The sequence below is a fragment of the Oryctolagus cuniculus genome, chromosome 9 (assembly GCF_964237555.1).
Source record: "Oryctolagus cuniculus chromosome 9, mOryCun1.1, whole genome shotgun sequence".
Lineage (NCBI taxonomy): Eukaryota > Metazoa > Chordata > Mammalia > Lagomorpha > Leporidae > Oryctolagus > Oryctolagus cuniculus.
The window spans coordinates 124,874,967-124,895,779 of record NC_091440.1 but is presented as its reverse complement, the minus strand read 5'-3'; the positions used below and the strand labels follow the sequence as shown (position 1 = coordinate 124,895,779).

The 20,813-nt window shown below is 50.5% G+C and overlaps 2 protein-coding genes across 5 annotated transcripts in view; one reads left to right on the top strand and one right to left on the bottom strand.

Moving 5' to 3' along the window:
• The first annotated feature begins 2,984 nt into the window (after positions 1-2,984).
• On the top strand, positions 2,985-11,116 carry MANSC4 (MANSC domain containing 4). The gene is made up of 3 exons (XM_002712727.5): positions 2,985-3,584; positions 6,296-6,430; positions 9,665-11,116. Exons 1-3 carry the CDS (start codon positions 3,356-3,358, stop codon positions 10,300-10,302), a joined length of 1,002 nt encoding a protein of 333 aa, XP_002712773.1. The 5' UTR covers positions 2,985-3,355; the 3' UTR covers positions 10,303-11,116.
• A 6,286-nt stretch (positions 11,117-17,402) lies between these two features.
• MRPS35 (mitochondrial ribosomal protein S35) overlaps positions 17,403-20,813 on the bottom strand; it is a 44,273-nt gene continuing 40,862 nt past the window's right edge. For all 4 annotated transcript variants that reach the window (XM_070049561.1, XM_002712685.5, XM_017343302.3 and 1 more), the window contains one exon: positions 17,403-17,762. In XM_070049561.1, the coding sequence (XP_069905662.1) occupies positions 17,496-17,762 (267 nt within the window). In that variant the 3' untranslated portion in view covers positions 17,403-17,495. The remainder of the gene's footprint in view (positions 17,763-20,813) is intronic.

Below are 20,813 nucleotides of genomic sequence, written 5' to 3'. Positions count from 1 at the left end.
TTTTAAAGATTTGTTTACTTACATGAAAGGGTTACAGTGAGAGGGAGAGAGATCTTCCATTCGCTGGTTCAGTTTCCAAATGGCCTCAATAGCCAGGTCTGAACTCCATCCAGATCTCCCACTTACATGGGTGGCAGGGGCAAACACTTGGGCTGTCTTCCTCTGCCTACTCAGGTGCATTAGTAGGGAGCTGGATCAGAAGTGGAGCAGCCAGGACTCAAAGCAGTACCCATATAAGATGCTGGCATCGCAGGCAGGGGCTTAACCCTCTGTGCCACACACCAGCCCCTGTATCTCATTTCTCAATGACTATCAAGAGCATGTCACTGGGGGCTGGCGCTGTGGCACAGCAGGTTAAGCCACCACCTCTGACACCAGCATCTCATATGGGCACTGGTTCATGTTCCAGCTGCTCTCCTTCCAACCCAGCTCCTTGCTAATGTGCCTAAGAAAGCAGTGGAAGATGGCCCAAGTGCTTGGGGCCCTGCACCCACATGGGAGACCTGGAATAAGCTCCTGCCTCCTCTATTTGGCCTCCCAGCTCTGGCTATTGGGACCCTTTGGGGGAGTGCACCAGCAGATGGAATCTCAATTTCTTTCTCTCTCTCTCTGCCCTTCTCTCTTTAACTGTAGCTCTCAAATAAATATTTTCTTAAAGAGCATGTCATCGGAAGGAATTACAAGATATCACCATGTTGTCATAATGCAGTGGTCCTGTGTGTTTCTCTACAAGTTCATCCCAGGAGGACCAGCTGTGAAACTGTTGCCAATCCTCCCTCCCCCATGCCGACCGTTTCTACTCTTCCTTTTCAAGTTACTTGAACCAAGAAGTTACCTGTTCCCAAACTGAGTGTTCATGTAATCATCACAAAAATGTGTTTGAAACATTTTAAACAGGGTTTGGGATTGGACCTGGTAGATCCTCTAAAATGAAGTTTTGGGGCGAGTCTTTGGCCAAGAGGTTAAGACACAATCTAGGACACTGTGTTCCAATTTGCAGCTCCTGGGTTTACTTCCCAGCTCCAGCTCCTGACTCTAGCTTCCTGCTAATGTGTACCCTGGAGGCACCAGGTGATGAGCAGGTCTCTGGTCATGGGGCCGTGCCACCTACGTGGGATACCTGGATTGAGTTCCAGGCTCCCAGATTCAATTATGGGCATTGGGAGTGAACCTGCATAATGGGGGGAGGGGGAGGCCGAGGAGTGAGCTTGCTTTCTCTCTCCCTTCTCAAATAAATAAATAAATCATAAATAAAAAAAATTTTAAGCCTTTAAGAATGCACTAAAATAAAACTTTGACATCTATTTGAATACCCTGTGCCAGCAAGGGAGTTACACAATTGTGTATTGTTCCATTACCCCTGCAGGGCACAGGAAAGCTACAAGGAATCCTGTGTTGCAGAAGAAAAAGGAGGACATGCAGTGTGGCCAGGAGGTCACAGGGGCAGAATGTGGTCACTCCAGTTTATGCCCCAAGGGCATGTCCTAACAACAGCAAGGAATCTCATGGAAACACAAGAAGCAACCTTTTGTTCCTTCTGCCCCTGACATGGCCACTGGGACGTCCCGCCTCCTGCTCCTCTGTGCACAGATGGGGCAGCAGGGGTGCTGGCAGGAAACCCACTGAAACCTGCTTTTTCTACAAGAAGTTCCGTAGAGTGGAGCACACAGTAGGCGCCTGTGCAAGGCTCGGAGTTCGCACACAAGATTTGCTTGGAAGAAAAGTGAAATGAGTTTTAGTTATTCAGTTTCATGTATTTTCCTCCTCAGTACTGAGTATTATTGTTCTGCTTCTAAAAGTCAACAGACATGGGAGAAGTGGGCTGCCTCTGACTAGGAAACGGATGGAGAGATCCAAGTTCAAAGAATGTTAACAGTTCCTGGCTGAGTGAATGACTCACTGTGCAGAAGGTAGGAGAGAAATGGACTACAGGCGAGAGGCTGTGTCTTGCCTCTGCCATCTACGACCCCCCACTCCCAATGCACCTGACTCCAACATTCCAGCTCTCTTTGTAACAGTACTTTATGCCAAAAGCTGATTATCACTAATGTGTCACATAAAAGTGGATACGAAACAGACAGCAGTTTACTCTCTGAATTCACTAACCTGCAGTCCTGGACACCATGGGATACGGATCCCACAAGCTTCATGAGAGCAAGAGACCACTTCCACTGGCTTTTCTAGGATTTTGGCACCGCAAGTGGAGCAATTCCATCTGTGTAAGGAAATTTCAAACTATTTCACTGCATCCCAAGGGCACATTTCTCCGCAGCTCCTTCCGTTCCGGTCTGGACGGAGATATCGTGTCTCTCTGTATGCCCATCTTTTTTTTTGGACAGGCAGAGTGGACAGTGAGAGAGAGAGACAGAGAGACAGACAGACAGAGAGAAAGGTCTTCCTTTTGCCGTTGGTTCACCCTCCAATGGCAGGAGCCAGGTGCTTCTCCTGGTCTCCCATGCGGGTGCAGGGCCCAAGCACTTGGGCCATCCTCCACTGCACTCCCTGGCCACAGCAGAGAGCTGGCCTGGAAGAGGGGCAACCAGGACAGAATCCAGCACCCCGACCAGGACCAGAACCCGGTGTGCCGGCGCCGCTAGGTGGAGGATTAGCCTAGTGAGCCGCGGCGCCGGCCTTGTATGCTCATCTTAAGGACATCTCCCCGGTAACCTGCAAGCATGAATATCAGAAAATACACTGGGTAATCCCCACCTGGCACCTTTCACAGTCTGTGAGCCATGCTTCCTGCTTTCGGTGGAACAGTACAGATCCAATTCCGCCGCAGCGTTGTAGCCGTCTGCATTCTGCATTCTGAACACATCCCCATGGCTGGCTCTGTAGTCTCCCCTTAAATAAAGCTTGTGATTGGCCCCCAAGAAGTGACCAGGACCCAGGACCTAGGTTCAATGTTTTCCCATCACTACAAACTTAAAATTTGATCCGTTTCAATTTTTATTGACTTTTCCAGATTTTTATGGGAAAAAAAAAAGCAGCCGTACGGAAGCAGATTTTCCAGTGAACTTGAACACCCGGGATTTAAACAAGCTCCTTCAAAAGGCAGCAGAGGTGCGCGCAGAAGGCGCCTAGTGTCTGCTGGACCCGAGCCCTCACCAAGCTAAGCGGCTCCGGGATTGTCTTGCCCAGAAAGACTGTGGACTTGAATTTCCACCTGTCTTTGTGCGGGCTCTGTAACGGCGCCTGGGACTTCACTGTCAGAGCAGAAGAAAAGCAGAGGAGCGAATCCGCGTCTCCAGTCCGGCCTTGACCCACGCTGCGCTGTGCAGGCCGCACTCCAGCCCAGAGCACGCGTGCACGCCTCTGAGCCCCTTCTCTCCCGCCGGCCCCGCCGCCCCGAGACATGCACGTGGCTGTGGTGGCCACAGCCGCGATCCTGCTCCTGGGCGCCGGCCGGCCCTGCGACACCCTCTGCTCGCCCACCGTGTTCTACAGGGACTGCTGGATCCGGCGCTTCCCGGGGCTCCTGATCGACCTGGAGGAGTCGCAGAAGCGGGGCGCCCAGTTCCTGAGGTACTACTGGGAGAGCACGGGCCAGAGGTGTGGCAGGAGCTGCTGCCTGCGGAAGGAAGGTGGGTGCGGGACGGGGCAGGTGCACGCCAGGGGACTGCCGGGAAGGGCGGGAGAGGGAGCTGGCGGCGGCGTAATGCAGTGGCCCCAGATAAGCGAGCGTGGCTTTTTAAGACGCTCATGATTTCCTTCTCAAAGAGTTCCTCTGATGCTACATGTCTCAGGTCAGATGCTGAAAATGTGGGCTGACCAAATGTGGTCTGTGTGAAAGGAATCCTGACTGATTGATGCTATGGAGGGAAGCAGCCACATACATGCCAAGTAGAAAAAAAAAATCATGTTGTCAAATGCTCCTAAAATGTTTTTTTTTAATCTATAATATGGCCTGGGTGTAAGCAACCTATATACCATATGCTCAAGCCCTGCCATTAGAAAACAGTTGCAAGTGGCAGCATTTCAAGTTGCAAATGCCTAAAGACTTTTATTTCTCATTTACTTTTCTCTTTCCCCAAGATTTTAAAGCTACTTGGAAAGGAAGAGCAAAAGCAATGCAGCACTTTAAAGTAATTCCCTGGGTTGGTTGTTCCGCACTTTCTTTCCGTGCTTTCGTACCAGCTTAGGAACTGCCGAGGCCTGGGACCCCTCTCCGCAGACAGGATTTCCAAGAGGAGAGCTGGAGCGCCTTGGAGAGAGCAAACACGCTGCTCTGCGCGGAGACCTCGGCGTGAGAAACGCAGGGCCACGCCTCCAAAGCTTCACCAGGCACAAACATGGCAAGGAAGTGAGCAAGGGGAGAAAGAACCCTGGGGAGAAAGCAGCATGCCACAGTTATGCCTTCCCGTGGCCTCGCACTCCCCGGAGCCCCTCCCTGGGGAAGGCAAGGGAGAGGCCAGAGCTTTCCTGTATTTTCCTAGGGTATAAACGGACCGGCTGGTCCATGCACGCGGGGGGACCCTGCGCAGCCTCGACAGCGTCATGTTCTAGAGCTGCTGCAGCTGCCAGCGGGCCCACATGCTCTCTTGCAGAAGGAAGGGCAGCAAGGCACAGCAGCCTCTGTTCAGCCTGAAGCCGAGACCCAGCTCGCAGCTGGGACGCAGGCATGCAGGCCTCCTTTGAAAATCATTCCCGGACAGCAGCAGCATCAAACCCTTTCTTCTGGGAAATTTCAATGTATCAAACTTAAATGGTTCTTTGGTTCATTTCCTCCACACTCTACAACACAGCTCTCTGGAATGCATTGGTAAGCTACAATGTGTTAGTAATATATTAGTGGTTACTGTCCTCCTAGTCTTTCTCCTTCTGGAAGAATGCAGGGTGCACAAACAGGAGGGTGTCCCAGAAGTCAGGTGCAGATGTATGCACCTCAGTTCTCTGCACTCAGAAGTCACACAAGGGCTGCCAGCAGCAACGCCACAGTAGCTGAGGTCTGGCAGGGGCACATGACCCCTCTGTCATCCCATTTTATTAAGAAAGTTGATACCTTTGACCAGTGTGTAGCTCAGATTCCATGGTTCCTGTTGTACTGCATGTGTCACGGAGATACACTGGGGATTGGCACTGGACAGATCGGACTTCAGGTTGTCCAGAAGTAACAATAAACTTTAAGGAGCCCCCTTGCTTAGGAAAGGGGAGCCGGCATGAACAAGTGACGCCCCCCCTCCCTGCCCCGCCACTAGGATCCACATGCTGACCCACTCCCCGCCTCTTTTATTCACACCCATCAGGCTTTCCTGCGATGTGGTTTTGCACACGGGGCTGGGGCTAAAGCAGACCTGCCGCTGGGGCCAAGGTCAAGTTCACGTGGCCTGCTCCCTCCCACCAGCTAGGCTTCTCTGTGAAAGCAGTGGTTGGTTACTGTTTGCCCTTCCTGTTACTCCCGAATCTTCTGTGACAGCATCGGATTCCCTGTGAGTTTTCCTATCTCTCCATCTGGTGACCCCCTTGGCGTTCCACGGGGGCACTGCACCTGGAAGTATGACACACACACCCCACCCCCCCACCCAAAGGTTTTGTCGACTGACTTCCAAGAACACAGAACCCTGGGATTAAGAAGTAACGACCGCAGGTTGTCCCATGCGCAATGGAGCGAGTGAGGGATTACTTAGAGAAAATCAAGCGGTGTGCTCTTGACGAAGGCATTTCTGGCCTCCCGAGAAGCAGGATCCGTGGTCCCCGCTGTTCCGTAGAAGTCTGACCCCTGAGGGAAACGCAAGTTACCCAGAACTCATGAAGCCCTGAAATCAGGACCACAAGCATGGGGCCCAGAACTGTGGCATAGTGGGTAAAGCTGCTGCCTGTGACCCCGGCATCCCATACCGGTGCTGGTTCCTGTCCTGGCTGTTCCACTTCCAATCCCACTCCCCACTAATGGCCTGGGAAAAGCAGAGGACGAAGGCCCAATTCCTTGGGCCCTTGCCACCCACGTGGGAGACCGGGATGAAGCTCCTGGCTCCTGGCTTCAAACTATTTCACTGCATCCCAAAAGGCACATTTCTCAGCAGCTCCATCCGTTTCGGTCAGAGATACCATGTCTCTCTGTGCACCCATCTTAAGGTCATCTCTCTCTTTCTCTCTTTCTTTCTTTCTTTCTTTCTTTCTTTCTTTCTTTCTTTCTTTCTTTCTTTCTCTCTCTCTCTCTCTCTCTCTCCGTCTGTCTGTTTTTCCCCCTTTCTCTGTAACTCTAACTTTCAAGTAAATAAATAAATCTTAAAAGAAAAAAAGAAAAAAAAAAAAAAGAACACGCGCTGATGCGTCCTGCCTGCTTCCCTTCCAGTCTCCTGCAACGTGGCTGTCTTCCACCACGACCCGGTGCACGACAACATCAACTGCCTCCATGTCCACTGCCCCACGCTGGAGAGCTGCATACTGGAGCCCGGGCCCAGCGCCATCCTGTACAACATAACAGGCGGTAACGGTGCCCTCGTTCCAGACTGTTGAAGGGGGTGGGTAAGACTCAAGGAGAGCCAAACGTATAGCCTGGAATCTGGCTGCAATAAACGTGCACGAGGCCCAGACTCATCATTTTCCAGGGCTCTCAGTCTGGAACGTTTTGGACATCCAGGGCAGAAACTCAAAGGAGAGTCCCCTTAGCTGGGCATGTTCTGCTGGGTGAGTTCATTCCAGCCGCGAACAAACTGTTCACCACTGGCTGAGGTTAAGTACTAAATTTCATCTATCTTGGGAACCCTGAGGAAGAGCCCAAGTAGGGATCCCCCCCCCCAACAAGATTTATTTATTTGAAAGGAAGAGTTACAGAGAGGCAGAGGCAGAGAGAGAGAGAGAGAGAGAGAGAGAGAGAGAGAGAGGGTTCTTCCATCCATTGGTTCACTTCCCAAATAGCCGCAGTGGCCAGAGTTGGGCCAATCCTAGGAGCCAGGAGCCAGGAGCCAGGAGCCAGGACTTCTTCTGGGTCTCCCACGTGGGTGCACTGAAACCAGTGCCCATATGGATGCCGGCACTGCAGGCAGGGGCTTTACCTGCTATGCCATAGCGCCAGTCCCCCAAGTGGGGATTTCTACTGCAGTGGCTGATGGTGCCACTAGGAAACTAAGAAAACGGCAGTTCGTGGTTCATGGACTTTGCGTCCAAGGACTCTGCACAGACGCATGGGAGCAGGGAGGGGGGCACTGGGTGCAGCAGCTGAGTTGCCGCTTGGACACTCACATCCCCTAAGAGGGCCTGGGCTTGAGTCCCCGCCCTGCTCCTGACCCCAGCTGCCTGCTAATGCACACTCCAGGAGGCAGCAGGTGATGCCCAAGTGTCTGGGTCCCTGCCTCTCACATGGGACCCCAGGATTGAGTCCCAGGCTCCTGGTGTTGGCCTGACCCAGCAGATGGGAGATGGCTCTCCTCTCACTGTCTCTGCTTCTCATATAACATATTCTTTCAAATGTACAAAAAATGGTGTGAGGGCAGGGAAACTCGGCCCGCTTCCAGACCATGCTAGCCTGTCACTGGTCCTGAGACAAGCAGTGCAGTCTACTTTAGAGAAACACACGTTGAACTGTCCTTTGCATGCACCTTGGAGTGCAAATCAGTGACCAGAAATGAGCAGATGCTTGCCCTCAGAATATAAAAGGGATGCTTTCCTTTCTCAGCTTCCGCTCATCAGACCTCTCACGCTGCAGGCTGGGCCTGGCCATGCAGACGGTCCCAGCACCTCTCTTCCCTCCAGTGCCTGACCACATGACTGCCATGCAAAGTCTGACCACGAGTGTGAGCCGTCCAAGACCAGACGGAAAATGGGTGACGCTGCTGCCTCAGGTCAAAGGCTCCAGGAGGGGCACCCGGGTGAAAGCTCATCAACCCAGGGAGGCTTCCTGGCAGGGGTCAGGCACAGAGTGCAGGAGAGCAAAACCGGCCTGGCTGCAGGAGGGGACGCTTGGAATGGACAGGAAGATATGGCTAGGAGAGGGCTGTGGACAGCAGAGCTGTGGTTTGACTTTGCCCGCAACAGCAAAGCGACAAAGGGATGTAAATGAGAAAATGGCATAACGGAGGTGACAGGTCTGGTGATCCCAGTCTAGGGAAATTGAAGGCAGGGTGCTGCTGAGAAAACCTGCCGCGAGGAGCCTGGGGGCAGGCCCCAAGAGGAGAGGGCAGATAGGAGTCGGTTGCTGTTTGCATAGAGGGAACCCACGGGAGCGAGGCCCCAGGGGAAGGGGTCAGGAGTCTGGCTTCGGGCAGTTTCAGCGGAGGATGAAGTCGTAGAAAGAGGAAACACTTAGAGATGCGGGTTTCAGGGCTGTCAGTGAGGGCTGAGGTCGGTGGGGGAGCTGGAGTGAGCAGTGAAGAGCAGAGCTGGCCACCACGGACTGCAGACAGCATAGAGCCCACAGCCGGGTCAGGGCCCGGCCGCAGACTGGAGTCCACACCAAAGGTCTGCACCAGACGAGAACCAGCAGAGCAAAGAGAAGTTACAGGCCAGCCATCTGGGGTAAAATCCAAGGGGATCTGGGGCTCAGGGAGGGGTGGGAGAGGAATGGCAAAGAGAGGACAGCCAGTGGCACCAGGGACACGAGGGAACCCTCTGCAAGGAGACACGATGATCAGGAAACGGAAACAGCCGGGGCCGCAGAGGCACTGGTGAGGGTGGAAGTCGGATTACAGGAGCAGAAGCAGGTCAGAAGGGAAACGGGGGCTGCAGTGTTTAGGGGCAGGAGAGAAACCTTGGATCAAGTTGGAGGTTCTGTTTATGCGATCAGCTACACTTCTCAGGCCCTGTCTCATGTAACGGCATCTTATAATGCTCTATCGGGGCCGGTGTTGTGGTGCAGCAGGTTCAGCCACCGCCTGTGACCCTGGCATCCCTTCTGAGTGCTGGTTTGAGTCCCTGTTGTTCCACTTCTGATCCATCTCCCTGCTAATGCACCTCAGAAAGCAGCAGAATGTGGCCGAAGCGCTTGGGCCCCTGCTACCCACGTGGGAAGCCAGATGAGTGCCAGGCTTCAGCCTGGCCCAGCCCTGGCCACTGTGGCCATTCAAGAATCCATTAGATGGAAAATCTTTCTTTCTCTGCCTCTTCACCCTCTGCCTGTCAAATAAATAAAGTATCGGATCTCCGATGGCTACTGCGTCTGCAGCTCCGGGGCTAACACTGGGCATGGTCGTGTAAAGGCCTGACAGAAACAGAGCCAGAGCCCTCTCCTGGGGGTAGCTGCACTTGTTTGAAGCAGAAAGTGTCTTGGAGAGTGAAGATACACTCCAGTATGGCCAGTATGCTTCCAAGCCCTTAGGAAGGAGGGGATGGTAGAACTTGAATTTCATGTAGCTCACTAAGTCACAGCAGTAAATCCAAACCGTGCTGTCAGGTTTTCTCTGAAATGAAAAGTCAAACAGGGTTGGGTGTTCAGCCCACTGGTTCAGAGGCTCCCATTGTGTATTGAGTGCCCATGTCTGAGCCCCAGTTCCAGCTCCCTGCTAACGTGGACCCAGGGAGGCAGAGCTGATGGCTGCAGGAGCTGGGTTTCTGCCTCCCACACGGGAGACCTGGATGGAGTTCCTGGCTCCTGGCTGCTGTGGGCATTCAGAGGATGAACGAATAGATGGGAGCTCTCTATGTGTCTGTTTCTTTCTGTCTCTGCCTCTCAAACAAACAAAAAATCTTTATACAAAAAACGAATGATGCCTTATTTCTCTTTCAGGTATCGACCCAGATTTGCTGGTTTTTGGCCAGTTGCCTCTGACACACCTAAATACCCGATCTTCATCTAACAGGTGGGACAGACTAAGGATTCTAAAAGCCATGAATGAAGATCAACAGGAACCCACCATGGTGAACCAGACGCCCCCCGCTCCGTCATCCACCGCACCTCGAGGCTGGCTTGCAGACACAAACGGGACCACTTATTCCAAGGAATTAACGGCAGGTGTGTGGACAAGATTCATTTCTCTGAATAACTCCGTTACCACCAAGGTCGACGTTGGGTCACGGAGCACGGAGGTCACCAACATGACCGTCTCCCCTTCCTTTGCGCCTACGGACTCGGCACTGTCTCACGTGGCTGCCCCATTCCGCCTCAACAGCAGCAAACAGTCACTGAACAAGACCAAGGGGTCCAACAGCGGGAACCACACAGCTGACAATGGAGGCGAGACACTCATGCAGGGGACTCTGCCTGCAAGAGCCTGGCTGGCCCCCACGGCCCTGGGCAGCTCCGCCATCTTGCTTTGCTGTTGTGTAGTTTTCTTGGCATCTGGGTGCTGTCGAAAGCGGCAGGGCCAGTACCGACCAGGACAGAGAAAGCCAGGACGCAGGCGAGGCGAGAAACGTACACGCTGAAGAACTCTGTCCAGGGAAAGATCTAGCAGGAGCGGGAGCTCTCAGGGGTAGTGTGATTAGTTTTAAGAGGCAGGCAGATTGGTTAAAAAATAATTACACAGGATGCGTGCTCCTACCAATCTCTAAAAAGACGCCTTATAAACCTAACTGCTTTATTGTTTCCTATTTCTTTGAATAGCGTTACCTTGGCCACAGCTCTGAGATTCCGCCCCCTGTGGCTATTAGCTGAGCTGTACTGACTCACAGCCCTTACAACTATCATTATCTCATCACACACAGGGGGAAATGGAGGCAGACACAGGTTAAGGATCTTGCCTAAGGCCACACGCTACTAAGTACTGAAGCCAGAACTTAATTAACCATAAGCAATCTAGTTCAAAAGTCCATAATCAGCATCTTGTTAGACTAAGAGCCCCCAGATCCCCATATCATCAGATTTATCTCCCAGTGAAGGTCTGGTCATTGTCACATGCTAGTAGGACATTTAGCGGCTTCAGCAAAGCGTCACTGTCATAGTTCCTGTTTTACATCTAGCTTTCTGCTTTATGGAATAATCTTTCTCAGCCCCTCCCCCCATCTTCCAAAGCCGAGATGCCTGTTAACTACTGTTGAATAAAGCTTGCAAGTTTGAGCTGAAATCCCTCACTCACATGTACTGTTTTCCTGGGTATAGCTCTGTCCAAATCTTTTTTTTTTTTTTTAAGGTTTATTTATTTGAGAGGCAGTTACAGAGAGAGAGAGAGAGAGAGAGAGAGAGAGAGAGAGAGAGAGAAAGTCTTCTACCCACTGGTCACTACCTAAATGGTTCCAATGGCTGGAGCTGGGCTGATCAGGAGCCAGGAGCTTCCTCTGGGTTTCCCACACGGTGCAAAGGGCCCAAGCACTTGGGCCATCTTCCACTGCTTTCCTAGGCCATTTGCAGGGAGCTGGATCGGAAGTGGAGCAGCTGAGATTCAAACTGGCACCTATATAGGATGGCAGCACCACAGACGGAGGCTTAACCTACCACATCACAGCGCTGGCCCCAACTCTGTCCAAATCCTACACCTGATTTACTCCCTCAATCTTGTGTTCAGAGTCTTAAATGTATAATACTTGTACTCTGATTCAAGTCTCTAATGACCTTAAAATTTAGTTTCTTCATTACATTCCTAAAACCTGTTAATAATGTGAAAACAGATAGCAAAACACAGCTTGTAACCATGGGAAACAGATAAGGGGAAATCTCTTTTTAAGATTTATTTATTTGAAGCCGGCGCCGCGGCTCACTAGGCTAATCCTCCACCTAGCGGCGCCGGCACACCGGGTTCTAGTCCCGGTCGGGGCGCCGGATTCTGTCCCGGTTGCCCCTCTTCCAGGCCAGCTCTCTGCTGTGGCCAGGGAGTGCAGTGGAGGATGGCCCAGGTGCTTGGGCCCTGCACCCCATGGGAGACCAGGAAAAGCACCTGGCTCCCGGCTCCTGGCTTCAGATCAGCGCGGTGCACCGGCCGCAGCGCGCCGGCCACGGCAGCCATTGGAGGGTGAACCAACGGCAAAGGAAGACCTTTCTCTCTGTCTCTCTCTCTCACTGTCCACTCTGCCTGTCAAAAAAAAAAAAAAAAAAAAAATCACGTAAAAAAAAAAAAGATTTATTTATTTGAAAGGTAGAGTTACAGAGAAGCAGAGGCAAAGAGATAGAGAGATCTTGCATCTGCTGGTTCACTCCCTAAATGGCTGCAACAGCAGGGGAGCTGGGCTGATCCGAAGCCAGGAGCTTCCCAGTCTCCCACGTGGGTGCAGAAGCCCAAAGACTTGGCCATCCTCTACTGCTTTCCCAGACCACAGCAGAGAGCTGGATCAGAAGTGGAGCAGCCGGGACTCAAACCGGCACCCACATGGGATGCCAGCACTGCAAGCTGATGCTCAACCTACTACGCCACAGTGCCAGCCCCACAAAAATAACTTTTAAAGCCTAAGCCAGTTTACCTTAACTTGCTGATTCATATTATTAGGTAGTACATTTTTATCAATATCTATCCCAATAATTATAGGGAAAAGAAAACAATTCTGGGTGGGGTTATATCAAGATTTACATTATTCTAAAATCACATTTACATAAATAAATCAGGAAGTTGTCTTTACAGATTATTTATGCACTCATTATTTTTAAAATTTCTTTAGGTATATATATATATATAAATATGAAGTGCTTACAGATCTTTTAACAAACTAGGACTTCTAGGAGAAAAAATCTGCCTTCCTTGAGGTTGATCAGAAATTTACTCATTTCTTAAAGTTTGATAGTTTCATAGAAATGACCATAATTTGGTGAAAACACCTATTTACCTTTGTAGAAAACAAATATACTCCTCCTCTTTTGTGTGTGTGTTCTTTTTTATTATTATTATTTATTTGAAAGACAGAGTTACAAAGAGAGGTAGAGCCAGATAGAGAGGTCTTCCATTCTGTTGGTTCAATCCCCAAATGACTGCAACGGCTAGAGCTGAGCTGATCCGAAGCCAGGAGCCAGGATCTTCCTCCAGGTCTCCCACACGGGTGCAGGCTCCCAAGGACGTGAGCTATCTTCTACTGCTTTCCCAGGCCACAGCAGAGCTGGATTGGAAGAGAAGCAGCTGGGACATGAACCGGTGTCCATATGGGATGCCGGCGCCGCAGGCTGGGGCTTTAACCCACTGTGAAACAGCACCAGTCCCCATACTCCTCTTCTTTAACTCCTACTTTTTTAACATCTCATTTTTAAAAACTGAATTTTTATCTATTTCAAAGAGACAGAGATCTGTCACCCACTAGTTACTCCCCAAAAGCCCATGGCAGGCAGCACTGGGCCAGGAGCCAGGACCTTCAACCAGGTCTCCCACGTGGGTGGCAGAAGTCCAAGTACAGAAGCCATCATCTACTCTCTCCCTGGAGCTGGAAGGGTAGCACGGACTTGAACCCAGAGACTCAGATAATGGGATGTGGACATCTCACATGGCATACTCAGTTTGCCGAACGCCAGCCCTCAGCCCCTCCTTCTGACCGTCAGACACTGAACAGACTTGGACCAGAGTAGGAACCATGCCAGTCAGTCAAGAAGCAAAACAACTGGGACTAGAAACTACATCCTTACTGGAAACCAAAGGGCCCAAAGAGAAATTCTGTGGAAAACTCATAGTTTTATTAAGAAACAACCCAAGATCTCAGGGCTAAGGTCATTATACTCACTTGGGAAGTAATCGGGAAATCTTTCCAACACTGTAACCAGCCAGACCTTTAAAAAAAAGTCTAACTGTCCAGTATTATGAAATACCAGTCCTACAAGGGAACCACGTGAAGAGTGAGCTGGAGTAGTCCACAGTTAAGGAAACAAAGTTCCCCGTGTGCTGAAGCGACTTCTGAGCTCCAGGGCTGAGGATTCCGGGTCAGGAAGTGAGCACAGTGTCTCCCAGGGCCCTCAGAGGAAGGGTGAACTTGACAGTGCTCACCGGGTGCACACTGGCTCAACCCCCTGATTTGAAAAAAAACCCAAGGATCTAGTGTCACACTGTGCTGCTTAGTCACCAATTACAGCAGCAACCACTGCCTTTGTGCGGCAGTTCCGTCAGAATCCCACCGCCCTAAGATTTTGCCATTTGGTGTCCGCGTCTGCAGTCAGTCTCCAGATCAGTTGCTTGGAGCTGGGCAAACCGCAAAAAGAGGACACAGCCCTCTCCAGGACTGCCCACACCCTTCTCTGAGTTCGGGGGCATTCCCCAAACCAGCTTCCCAGGCTGACTCACGGAAGTTAACGAAAGCTGTTCAGACTCACAACTAGGGCTGATTACCAGGAAAGGATCCGCACTAAAATCACCCAAGGGAGGAGGCACAAAGGTTCGAGTCCAAGGGGTTCCAGACCTTTGGTTCTGGGTGTCTTCTGCCCCCAGAGTCAGGACACGGCACTGCCCTACTGCTGGCAGGCGACAGTATGCAGAGCACTGCCAGTCAGAGAAGCAGGCCTGAGCAGGTGCAGCTCGTGTCACACATCCCACGCACTCTTTAATCTGCACTGCATAACGACACAGGACAGACCCTACGCTACCACTCTGCACAGGTTCCAGGTGAGCACCACTCACCTTCCACAAAACATTTCCTCTTCAGCCCTGTTTCTGTATCTGAGTTTTCCTAATTCTGCGTGTGTGTGTCTGAATATACTGACACATGTCTTAGATGATGTTCTAAACATGGTCAGAAAATCATTTGGGGGCAGGTGTTTGGTGCAGTGTTTAAGACACAGCTTGGGGCCAGCACCGTGGCTCACTAGGCTAATCCTCCGCCTTGCAGCGCCGGCACACCGGGTTCTAGTCCCGGTCGGGGCGCCGGATTCTGTCCCGGTTGCCCCTCTTCCAGGCCAGCTCTCTGCTATGGCCTGGGAGTGCAGTGGAGGATGGCCCAGGTGCTTGGGCCCTGTACCTGCATGGGAGACCAGAAGCACCTGGCTCCTGGCTTCGGATCAGCGCGATGCACTGGCTGCAGCGCGCCAGCCGTGGCAGCCATTGGAGGGTGAACCAACGGCAAAAGGAAGCCCTTTCTCTCTGTCTCTCACTGGTCACTCTGTCAAAAAAAAAAAAAAAAAAAAAAAAAGACACAGCTTGGAACACCACATCTCCTATCACTGGACTTGGATGGACTCCTGGCTCAGGTTCCTGCTTTAGCGAACCCTGGGAGGCCACAGTGATGGCTTAATACTTGAGACCCTGTCACCCATATGGAAACCCAAATAAAAGTTTCTGGCTCTTGACTTTGGTCTGGCCCAGCCCTGGCTGTTGTGGGCATCTGAGGTATAAACCAGCATATTAAAGGATCACTACCTCTCTCATAAGTAAAAACAAATGAACAAAAATTTTTAGCTACTTCTCATTCATTATTCTCCTCCAGTGGAACACAATGTGACTCTCTCCCTCCTTTCTGTATTTAGGGCCATACTGTTGTCCTTAACAACCTATTTCCGGGGCCAGTGCTCTGGCGTAGCAGGTGAAGCCACTGCCTGTAGTGCCAGTATCCTATATGGGCACCGGTTCAAGGCCTGGCTGCTTAATTTCCAATCCACTCTCTGCTATGGCCTGGGAAAGCGGTGGAAGATGGCCCAAGTCCTTGGGCCCGGGTACCCGCGTGGGAGACCTGAAAGAAGCTCCCGTCTCCTGACTTCGGACATCGCAGCTCTGGCCATTGCGGCCATCTGGGGAGTGAATCAGCATATGGAAGACCTATCTCTGTCTAACTCTGACTTTCAAATAAATAAATAAATCTTAAAAAAAAAAAAAAACCTATTTCCTAGCTAGTACCAATCATGCCTTTTTTTAAACAAATGTTCTGGGCAATTGTTTCCAAATTCCTTTTGGTTTTCATTTATATTCTCTAATTTAGGCAAAATAAGTCTCTTAGGCAAATAAACTCTCAATAATTCTTTACTCTGATTTTTTTTTTTAAAGGCAGAGCAAAGGAGAGAGATCAGCAGAGATCTTTTACTAGCCGGTACACTCCAAAGACCGAAGTCCAGAGCCAAGAACTCCATCTAGGTGTCCCACGTGTGTTGGCAAGGACTCAAGCGCTCGAGCCATTATCTACCACCTCTAAGAATGGGCATTAGTGGGAAGGGCATTAGTGGGTAGGAAGGGAGTGGCTGTATTCAAACCAGGCATTCTGGTATGGGATGCAGCATCCCAAAGGGCAACTTCACCCACTGTGCCACAAACCGGACCCCATTTTGATTTTAAATGAATCACCTGTCAGCACCTTTGGAAGCGGTGAGAAATGACCTACAGATACACTGAAAATGATGCTGAACTGACAGCTGAATTGAATGGATTGACTGAACTGGAGGTCATCTTTTGTCGCGTCTCCTGAACCACGGTGCTTCTGAGAAAACCAGAGGGGTGCACGCCAGTTCATCTGCACTTTGACTTTGCAGCAAGCTTCAGCACACCAGGGCTAGCCCCAGAATATGAATTAGCGTGCCACACAGAGTTCAATTTAAAATACTCCCCAAACGGAGGGGCCGAACAACCTGTCAGGGTACAAAATACTCCTGGGGACCCGTTTCTAACCAGAATCAGCAACTGTGCAGATGGATAGGACAGACCGCAGTCCTGTGGACAGCACTGACCTGCCAGTCAGGTGGCTGTGTCCCAGGCCTTGCTCCCCAGCTAACCCAAACCCAGTTCAAAAGCAACCACTAAATGCCAAGTTGTGGGGAAAGAAATGTGCGGCAACAAAAACAGTGATTACAGACCGGAACTGTCATGTTCCTGCGGCGACGGCATACAGGCCCTGGCTGCTCCTCTTCTGATCCAGCTCTCTGCTTATGGCCTGGAAAAGCAGTGGAGGATGCCCAAGTCCTTGGGCCCCTGCACCCGCATGGGAGCCCCAGAAGAAGCTCCTGGCTCCTGGCTTCGGATCAGCCCAGTTCTGGCCACTGCAGCCATTTAGGGAGTGAACCAGCATATCCAAGATCCCTCTCTCTTTCTCCCTCCTTCTAACTCTCCCTTCAAATAAAAAAATAATTTTAAAAAATAATAAGATCTTTTTCCATCTGTTTCTGCCTTTAATCAAAATGAAAAGAAATTTTAAAGCAAAAAAGAAAAAAAACAGTAACTGTCAGCTGTGATGCTGCTATTTTATATAAGCACTGGTTCAAGTTCCACTGCTCCACTTCCGATCCAGCTCCCCGCTAATGTGCCTGCGGAAGCAGCAGATGGCCCAAGGTCTTAGGACCCTATCACCCATGTGGGAAGCACGGATGGAGCTCCTGGCTCCTAAATTTAGCCTGGCCCAGCACCAGCTGTGGTAGCCACTTGAGGAGTCAAATAGCAGATGAAAGATCTCTCCCTCTATCCCTTTAACTGCCTTTCCAATAAATTTAAAAAAGACAAAAAAATCACACACACACACACGCATGCACGTATCTGTAAATATATGAACACTAAAGTTGTTAGGTAAGCATAAAGCACTGTAGAACCAGAAGAAATCAAAGAGATCCTCTAACTATCAGTCTCAATGCCCAGTGCATAAATAAGTAAACTTTGGAATAATCATTGCCATTGTGCATTAGCAAGAGGGGAATAATTGCAACTCGGCTGTAAAGCAATGGTTTAACATTTTCAATTTTATATTAAATGAAGTCTTGATTACACATGCCACAAAATTAACAAAGCAAGCAGATTCTTCTACTTCACAATTCACGTCAAGTTCAACAGTCTCTTCACGGATTCTTTGTACTGAGAAAGGGTCTTCTCGCTGTCGCCCTCATTCTTCAGACTGACAACAGACCGCCTGTAATCGTCCACTTCCTTGGTGGCCAGGAGCTCCTCTCCACTGGCGCTTGTCTTCTCAGCGGCTCTCATCTGCAGAAGCGTGTCCAGGATATTTTTTTCTGAGGAGCTATTTTTCCATTCATACTCCTCCATGTCTGCCTCACTTTTGTATTTTTCCCATTCTTCAGTTTTCTGAAAGAAAACAAATGAGTTCTGAATTCTGAGAAACAGTATCAGAAGAGAGTTTGTTTATTTTAGGGGAAAGTAAGTTTGTGGGGTGGACATTTGGCACGGCCATGAAGTAACTGCCTGTGACGCCCACATCCTGTATCAGAGTGCCTGACTCGGGTCCCAGCTACTCCTGCTTCCAATCCAGCTTCCTGGAAGGCAGCAGGTGATGGCTCAAGTACTTGGGTCCCTGACACCACGAGGCAGACACAGATGGAGTTCTGGGTGCCTGCCTTTGGCCTAGCCCAACTCTGGCTGTGTGGGCATTTGTAGAGTGAACCAGTAGTTAGGTCTCTCTTTGTCACTCTTTCAAATAAAATGAAAATACATAAATAAGAGCTAAAAGAAACAGAAGTTTGCAAACCATGGCAGCCTTGGTTGGCTCTGTATGGATCCCATATCCAGCAGTCCAGGGCTGCACACTCTCTACGTCAGGGTGCGTTGGCCACACTCGCCGACTACCCCGTTCTGTGCACTTGGTCTTCCCTGAACCCTAACATATGAACATGTCACGCTGCTGGGGTGAATGCGTCCCTTACCTTTGGAGGAGCTGGGGGAGTGCTGCGGGAGAATTCCAATACGGTGAGAGGTACCAAGCGCCTGGGCTCACTCTCAACAGCTGCTGTGGTTTGAGCAGGATCTGGCTCCCTGACTCACACAGACGTTTACATCTTAAAGCTGTTAAGTCAGTGGCAGTAAAGAGCGCTGGGAGCCCAGACCAACGTGATGGGGAGGCCTGGAGAGGCACAGGCAAGCTCCCAGGGCTTCTCCCCGCCTGGCTTCCATGGGGTGGCTCCTGCACACCACTCCACCATCGCCTGCCTCCACCCCCATCAGATGCCAGACCTGTGAGGCCACCCAGTCCTGCACTGTGAGGCTCTCAATCATGAGGGGAAAGAAACCTGCTTCGTTCTTGGGTACGTTAGAGACAGTAACAAAAAGCTAATACACACACTTCAATATATTCTGGAATTTTGTTTTGTTATTATTAATTTTATGTTACTACTTGTTTTTTCTTGCAAAAATATTTCCAGGGGCTGGAGCTGTGGCGTAGTAGGTTAAGCCTCCACCTGCAGCACTGGCATTCCACGTGGGTGCACGTTCAAGTCCCGGCTGCTCCTCTTCTGATCCAGCTCCCACAAATGGTCTGGGAAAGCAGCAGAGGATGGCCCAAATTCTTAGGCCCTGCACCCACGTGGGAGACCAGGAAGAAGCTGTTGGCCCCTGATCGGCCCAGCTCCGGCTGCTGTGGCATTTGGGGGGTAAACTAGCAGATAGAAGACCTCTCTCTCTCTCTGTGTAACTCTGGCTCTCAAATAAATAAATGAATCTTGTAAAAATAAATAAATAAATAAAGGTATTTCCTGCTAGACAACACTGGTAGGTTTTAGAGCACTGTAATTCAGGTTTATGATTTAACCGGAGATGCAACATCCTGTGCAAAATTAAGCAACACAGCTATTAAGTAATATGCTCTGGTTCAAAAAAGTATGACATGCCAGCCACATTCTTCTTCAAATGAACATCTAACAATACTCTATAATAAAGTCATCCAGTCTTCTGAGCAGCAACTTTTTCAAACACTTATTTATTTTCACTTGATTTGAAAGGCAGACAGAGTTCGTCCATCTGCTTGGCCAACTCTTCAAACGCCCACAACAGCCAAGACTGAGCAGGCCAAAGCCAACAGCCCAGAACTTCTCCCATGTGGGCGGCAGGGACCCAAGGACTTGAGTCATCACCTGCTGCCCCCCAGAGGCATACTAGCAGGAAGCTGGGCCAGAAGCAGAAGAGCCATGCACTGGCATACGGTCTGCAGGTGTCCCGAGCAGCAGTGTAACTGCTGAGCTAAACGCCCCTACCTGAGTAACAACTTTCAGAGGTGGTAAATCAATGTAAGAGGAGGCAGCACGTCCGTGAGGACGTCAGAAGGGATCTGCCACCTGACAAGTCCCTGTGAGAGCGAGCCCAGCATGATCTGACAGAGCCCCAAGGCACCTGAGAGTTCAGTGGGCCCCACGAAGCAGGCGAGCTGTTTCCCTACATCCCCTGCTGCCCATGGCCACTGCTAGAGCCCACAGACGGAGGAAACAGCACTGAAAATCTGCTCTCCAGGGAAAGGAGTCACGCAAACCATACAGGCCTTTGGGGATTCCCGAGTCAGCAAGCCCATTCAGATCCAAAGAAGAGATTCCCCGACACCCCTCCACCCGAGAACCCTCTAAGAAGAAATCCCCTTGGATTCCTTCAAACGGAGACCCTATGCTTCAAGAAAAACTAGTACGATATAAGCTGTCTTTTTTGACCCCCAAAGTGGGTGCCTCCCTGTACTGAGGTCATGGCTGGAACCACATATGTGGTTGCTCATGTTTGAGCAATACCGCCCCCAGCAGTCAGCTCTGTCCCTGCTGCATCTGGGGAGAGGGCCCGAGGCATGGCAGAGGAGCAAGGACAACAGGAAACAGCTTCCTGTTGCATCTCCGCCCCACAACCCTGTTGCAGGCAATTTCCAAGTCAAACTCTGAATTCGTACATGTAAAAAAACAAAAAACAAAAGCTGCCCTACCCATAATTTCTACGGTAATATTCAGAGAAGGAATACAGGTCAGTCCTTGAAAAATCGAATGTACTAAATTGAATGTGTCACTGGTTCTACCTATTCTCAGAAATGCCTTGACGGCTTCACCAGTGTCCCAGGTTCCTGTGTTCTAACGTGCAGGTGAAGTACTCCTAACTACAGGAGCCGCCACATTCACGTCACAACGCGCTGTGCATCCTGACTTCCAGATGCTAGTACTGGAACTTCCAACACTGCAGTTACCCTCTCCTTACACGTAGAACACACACTTCAAAAAACCCAGAAAACAGATTTTATTTATTTGAAAGGCAGTTACAGAAAGACAGGGAGAGGAGACAAAGAGAAAAAGACAGAGTGATCTTCCACTTGCTGGTCCACTCCCCAAATGGCAGTGATGGCCAGAGCTAGGCCATGCCAAAGCCAGGAGCCTGGAACTC

What these genes read in the sequence shown, in the direction of transcription:
- MANSC4 (XM_002712727.5), top strand. Translation starts at nt 3,356, where the DNA reads ATGCACGTGGCTGTGGTGGCCACAGCCGCGATCCTGCTCCTGGGCGCC. An exon ending in CTGCTGCCTGCGGAAGGAAG is followed by an intron (nt 3,585 to 6,295) that starts GTGGGTGCGGGA and finishes CTTCCCTTCCAG; the next exon opens with TCTCCTGCAACGTGGCTGTC. An exon ending in CCTGTACAACATAACAGGCG is followed by an intron (nt 6,431 to 9,664) that starts GTAACGGTGCCC and finishes TTTCTCTTTCAG; the next exon opens with GTATCGACCCAGATTTGCTG.